Source organism: Lipotes vexillifer, unplaced genomic scaffold (assembly GCF_000442215.2).
Source record: "Lipotes vexillifer unplaced genomic scaffold, Lipotes_vexillifer_v1.1 scaffold23, whole genome shotgun sequence".
NCBI classification, from domain to species: domain Eukaryota; kingdom Metazoa; phylum Chordata; class Mammalia; order Artiodactyla; family Lipotidae; genus Lipotes; species Lipotes vexillifer.
Window position 1 is genome coordinate 2,503,746 of NW_006796283.1, and position 6,003 is coordinate 2,509,748.

The window sequence follows — 6,003 nt, forward strand, 5'->3', positions numbered from 1 at the left end:
CCAGCTGCCGGCAGGCAGAAGGGGGAACGGTGCGCTGGCCGCTGCCCTCCCTGGGGACCCCGCAGTCCTGCACCGTACACCCACCTGTCCCTGCAACTGTCCCACTGAAGGGACGCTTTAATCACGGGGGTGACACAGCAGAGGCAGCTCCTTGTGTGGAGCTTGTGCTTTTCTTCCTCTGTCACTCAAACGGCGTCCTCAGCAATAACCCCGTGGACAGGACAGCAGAGCAAAGAGCAAAACAAGTTTCTTCCGGGGGTTTTCATTTCTTTTTCAACTTCTGTGATTCCAAACTACCTTTCTTGGAGTCTCACCTGCTTGCAGGCTCCTCTGTAATAACAACGGCCCCAGGAACAGAAGCCTGCATTGGGGCTGACGCTCTCCCAGCCACCTCCTCCCAAGGCAGCAGCCAAGAGAGCAGGAGCTGTACGCCTGGGCCTCGCACCACGAGCACGCAAGGCAGGTACCGGGAGGGCCTCTGTGGCCCCCGCGGGCCTGCCGTGGCATCCAGCCTGGCTTTGAGCCCTGCCCGCCTGCCCCAGCACCCACGGGGAGCCGCAAGTAAGATGCTGAAGGTGGAGAGCCTGCCCAAGCCCTGTGACCGGGACCCCCATGGGCTCTGCCAGGCCCCGTACCAGAGGGAGGCTCTGGTGGGCAGAGGCAAGGAGAGAGCTTCCTAATTCTGATCCGCGTGCAGTCAAGCGGGAGAAGTCTGACGAGTGAGGTCACACGGCCAGAGGTGCGGGGGCCGAGCACGGCGAGAAGATAAGTGCTGCTTGGGGTGAGGGGCTGCTTCTGGGCAAGCGGGCCTCAACCTTCCACAGAAGCCTGCCCGGGCCCGGGCCCGGGCCCGCTCTGCTGGGTGGGTGCGCCCACTCTCCACTTTTAACTTCCAGGTCACGAGCAGGATGGCCCGTTCAAGGTAACGATGGGCTGCTCGGCCTGTCACTGAAAACTAAGAACCCTGCTTTCTTGTTACTGATGATACTTTAGATGAAGATGAATTCACCTGGTGTGAATTCAAAGCCCAAGCTCTGCCCCAATTACATAAATGAAAAGCAGCCTCCTGCCATTAACCCTGGAGTAGGCACCAGTGAGCGTGCCTGGCAGGGGACAGCGAGGCCGTGTGGGGACAGTGGGGCCCGCCCTCCGGTTTCCTGTCCTCTTCTGCTGCTGTTCGAATGACGACCTTGAGCCCGAAGGGGAGAGGGCAGAGCACAGCTCCACCACCTCCTCCCCAAAGGTGGGGAGCGGCCAGAGGAGCTGGGCACACGGCACTCCAAGAGACCCCAGGCAAAGCCACGTGGCAGAGAGAGCAGACCAGCCCACAACAGGCGCTTTATTCTCCAGAGAACCGAGAAAACGCGTACAGGAGGCAGTGGGCGGCTACCGATACTTTTTAAAAAGGAAAGAGTCGGCTGAACGTGCAGGCAGGCAGAACCCGTCTCCTAGTTTTGCAGGGGGGAACCCTGCAAAGCCCGCAGCATTCCACTTCATGATCAAGGTCCCCCTCACCATCAGCTCGGCCCCAACCCAGCCAGAACCACCGGGGCCCGGAGGCTGCACAAAAGACCACCTTCGCGGCAGCAGCCCCCTGCCAAGTCCAGTTTATTTTAAACCGCACGCAGCACGCTGAGGGCAGGGAACCGCACCCCCTCAGTCTAAGCTCTGGCTGGTGTGCGGCTGAGGCCGAGAAAGCGGCGGCCACGGCCCGGGCGGCTCTCAGCAGCCTCCTCTCCGGGGCCCGGCGTCGTCCGCGCCAGCTTCGCCCACTACTGCTCGGTCCTGGGCAGGGAGTCTGCGAATGGCTCACCGGGCGCCGCCGAGGGACGTTGCTCTTCCGTGGGGCAAGGGGGATAAGAAAGAAATGGGTTCAGTCGTGGAAGGAGGCCTGAGTCCTGAAGGAGCGAACGTGCTGTGAGCACCCAGATTTACACGGAGGATGTCAGGAGGCCGTTACGACCCTGCTTAAACAGCGAGTGCTCAAACGTACTCCAGACACAATTAGAAAAAACACTTCAGCTGGCCTCAGGAGCACACCTACACAGCAAAGTCAAACTTTAACAGAAACTTGGTAAAATTGTACGTTCCCTCGTCACCGATAAAAATGAGGGCTCCGGCAGAGAAGTGACCTGAGCGGTGAGCCCTGGGGCCCCTCCTCAGCACCGGCTGTGGCCGCGCGGCCCCGGTGGCTCACTCACCCCTGGCCTCCTCGCCGCTGTCCTCGTCCTCGTCACTCTCCCCGCCGCCCTCGGCGCCCTTGACCTCGTCGCTGTCCTCCTCCGAGTCCGTCTCCTCCAGCCACTCCTGAGATTCTTTAAGCAAAAGCAAAAACCACAGAGTGTCAACACGGCCAGGGCACCAGGGAAACTGCAGGCCAGCCGCAGCCGCCCCCAGGAGCCCACTTTCTGCCTGGACACACGGATGTGAGTGCGGGAGCCCTGACCCCAGCACGTCTGGAGCTCACGGCAAACATCACATCCCCACGTGTCGAGGCAGAGACAGGCAGAGTGAGAAACTGCGCTCCAAGACAGCAGTCGTCTCGCACAGCCGCTCAGGGCCTCTGCCCAGACGTGTGGATTTTAAGGGATTTCAGCCTCAGACCCAAGGACTGAGCAGTGACCGAGTCCAGCGCAGCCTGTGGTGCAACACGGCAGCGGAGACGGGTGGGCCGCTAGTCTGCTCCCGGGCACACATGCGCACCGTGGGGAAAACACGCGTCCAGTCCGCTTTGCCGGGGCAGGTCCGAGGCCCACGAGCGGTGTCGGGGTGAGCCCGCTCCCTCCCCCAGGCCCCCTGCAGGGACGGCCATGCACGGACATGCCCCTGGGCAACAGGGCCCTCCCCCCTGGACTGAGGGCACGGGGGCAGGAGGGGGCAGAGGCGTGCAGCACTCTCTGCGGGCACAGGGCGGACAAGTTGGGGGGCTCCCGAGGCAACTCCAGAGGTGCTACCCCCCTCACCTGGATCCATCTCCACCAAGACCGTCCACTCCTCCATCTTGTGAAGGTCGAGGCAGTACAAGTCGCTGAGGGTGACCTGCCGGTCGCCAGCCTCAAACATGCCCCCATAGAGGTAGAGGCGCCCATGCTTCACGGCCAGCATGGCGCTGGAGCGGGGGCTGGGCTCCACCGCAGGGACCCCCGCCTCGTTGGGGCCATCGTCGCTGTCGTCGGACTCGGGCTGTCCCAGCGGGCCCAGGGCAGCGAGCCCCTGCTGGATGGTGACCATGGTCCCGTCCTCTGCCACCAGCTCTCTGACCACCTGCAGGGGCTCCTGGGCCCCGGCCCCCTTCAGTTCCTCCTTGCTGGCGCCCCCGGGCTCCCCTTTTTTGCCCCGCCTGCGCCTCCTCTTCACCTTGGGCCCCTGTTGATGAAGAGCAAAGGCACCGCGACGCAGGACGGGGGTCAGCGAGCACCCGACAGCCAGAGGACCCCCGTCCACTTGCTGCGCCCCCCCGCCCCGGGGAGCACACCGCCCCTGCCTGGTGTGACCTCTGAGGGGAACAGGCGGCAGATGTCAGCCCTCACACGCTGCCCGACTCCCCTCAGAGGCGCCAAGGCACTTCAACCGGAGCCAGCCTTTGCCACACAGTGGACCACCCGCCCTCCTTTGGCCACAGGGTCCTGCTTCTGAGGCCCCTGACCTGATGAAGCCCCCAGGGACGTCATTCCCGGGAGAGCAGCCACTGTGCCGCGTCTCTCAGGCTGGTGCCAGCAGCAGGGGCAGAGGCGACCCGGTCCCTGCTTACGGTGACAGTAAAGATGGTGGCAGCTCCACAGAGCCTCACAGACAGAGGGACCGGGGAGGCCCTGGGCATCACTGACGGGGGTGACGGCCGGGCAGGCCCTGCGCTGGCTGCAGGCCTGGGGCCCAGGCTACCTTCAGCTGCCCCGCGAGCCAGCGGCTCCTGACGGGGTCGTAGAAGTGCAGGTCGCTGAGGAAGTGGCCCTCCAGGCCCTCCTCCTCCTCGTCGTCACACACCCCCCCAAACAGCAGCGTCTGATGGTTCGGGGCCACAGCCACCGAGAAGCCGGACCTTGGGGTGGGCTTGGCTCCGGAAGGCTTGACCCGAGTCCAGGCCCATCTGCCTGATGAGGAGAGGAAATAGGGATGGGGGCCTGCAGGATGTCCCGGCGGCGTTCTGTGCCTGCGGGTCCGGCACACCCTGGAGGCCACGCCTCCTCCTCGAGGGTCAGTCTGCACTGAGGTAGGGAACCTGTCCACACACCCTCCCAACACTTGCCCAGGGGCGCCGTGCGGCTGTGATGTGAAGGGTGAGGGAGTGGCGGGCGCAGCAGCTCCGGGGGATCCCGTACACTGTGCCTCGGGTGGGGCCCTCCGACCGCAGACACCCCCAGAACCTCCCGTGGGCCACACACTGTGGTCCTTCCGTCTAGGCGGGCGCCGTGTTTACGCAGCAACCCTCAAGATGTGGCCTGGCACAAAACATGTGGGAGTCTTCCCAACATGTCCAGAAAAAGGAACTGGGATGTTTTTTCTTTAATGAACATTTTAAAAAAGCGAGAGAGAAGCAACCAACAGCAAGCCTTCCCTGGAGGCGCAGCCCTAGCGGCACGCACTAGTGGGCCACAAGGTCACTCACAATGACTAGCATCTTAATGTTTAAAGAAGAGAAGAGGAGATGCATCAGCGTGCCCTGCACGTGGCTGCGGGAGGTCGCTTTCCCAGCTCTGCCGGATGCGTCTCAGGACACGCCACATACTTTTCACTGGGGGCCGAGGGCCTGACGGCCAGACGCGGGGGCTGAGCACAAGGGCTGGGGTCCCACTGCCTAGAACACAGTCCACTTTCAAGTTCAAGTGCGCTGACATGTAAAAGGGGCTCTAAACCTTGGCTCCCACGTCCCCATCAGTCACCACAATCCGGTGTGGTTGGGACCTGAGAGACGCCTTGTACGTGATGTTTCTGCAGCCTCTGCTTAAAGAAAGTCACAGCAGGAAAGAGGAAACGTTCCTGCCCAGCAGGCCTCCCGTCTTACAGGGACGGGTCTCACAGGGGCCAAGGGGCAGCCAGGACCACATGGGCCCCATCCGCTCAGGCCCCTCTCCCATCATGTGCACCATGCAAACTAACCACCTCCTGACTTCTGAGCTTTAAAAATGAGCACTGGGAAGCCACCTTGGTGTCCATCAACAGAGGAATGGATATAGAAGTGTGTGTGTGTGTGTGTGTGTGTGCACGCAAACACACACACACACACACACACACACACAGACACACTGGAATATCACGCAGCCATGAAAAAGAATGAAACAATGCCATTTGCAGCAACATGGAGGGACCTAGAGATAATCATACTAAGTGAAGTCAGACAGAGAAAGACAAATACCATATGAGATCACTTATATGTGGAATCTAAAAAGATGATGCAAATGACCTTATTCACAAGAGAAATAGACTCACAGACAAAAAAAACAAACTTATGCTTACCAAAGGGGAAAAGCAGGGAGGGATAAATTAGGAGTATAGGATTAACAGGTACACACTACTATATATAAAGTAATTAACAAAGACCTTCTCTATAATACAGGGAACTCTACTCAATGTTTTATAATAACCTATAAGGGAAAAGAATCTGAAAAACAACATATACACGTAGGTACGACTGAATTATTTTGCTGCACACCTAAAACTAACACAACAGTGTACATTAGCTATACTTCAAATAATAAAAAAAAAAAACTGGGCATTTCAACCCCACAAGATGCCTTCCAAAAGTCTACGTCCTAACATTAAGCAAGAACAAATGAGAGATGACACAGATGCCGAGGCCCCGCCCCCAAGAAGGGAGCTGTGGATGGACTGGTATCACCTGTGTTTCTAACTCAGGGCGCCCTCAACGCCCCAGAGGGGACTCGGGGGCTGCACATGGAGGGCCCCACCAGCCCCGTGACCCTCTGCCCGCTCCCCACAGCGACACACAGGCCACCCGCGTGGCCTGTCGCCCGCACGGCGCATGTACCTTCTCCCTCCTCAGCC

At 60.3% G+C, this 6,003-nt stretch overlaps 1 protein-coding gene across 1 annotated transcript in view; it reads right to left on the reverse strand.

Moving 5' to 3' along the window:
* Nucleotides 1-1,772: 1,772 nt before the first annotated feature.
* Nucleotides 1,773-6,003, reverse strand: part of KLHDC4 (kelch domain containing 4) — a 57,695-nt gene continuing 53,464 nt past the window's right edge. Inside the window, exons 9-14 of the mRNA XM_007468428.1 lie at nt 5,098-5,124; nt 3,883-4,091; nt 3,658-3,746; nt 2,964-3,379; nt 2,202-2,315; nt 1,773-1,837 (exon numbers count right to left, since the gene is read on the reverse strand). Of these exons, the coding sequence (XP_007468490.1) occupies nt 1,773-1,837; nt 2,202-2,315; nt 2,964-3,379; nt 3,658-3,746; nt 3,883-4,091; nt 5,098-5,124 (920 nt within the window). The remainder of the gene's footprint in view (nt 1,838-2,201; nt 2,316-2,963; nt 3,380-3,657; nt 3,747-3,882; nt 4,092-5,097; nt 5,125-6,003) is intronic.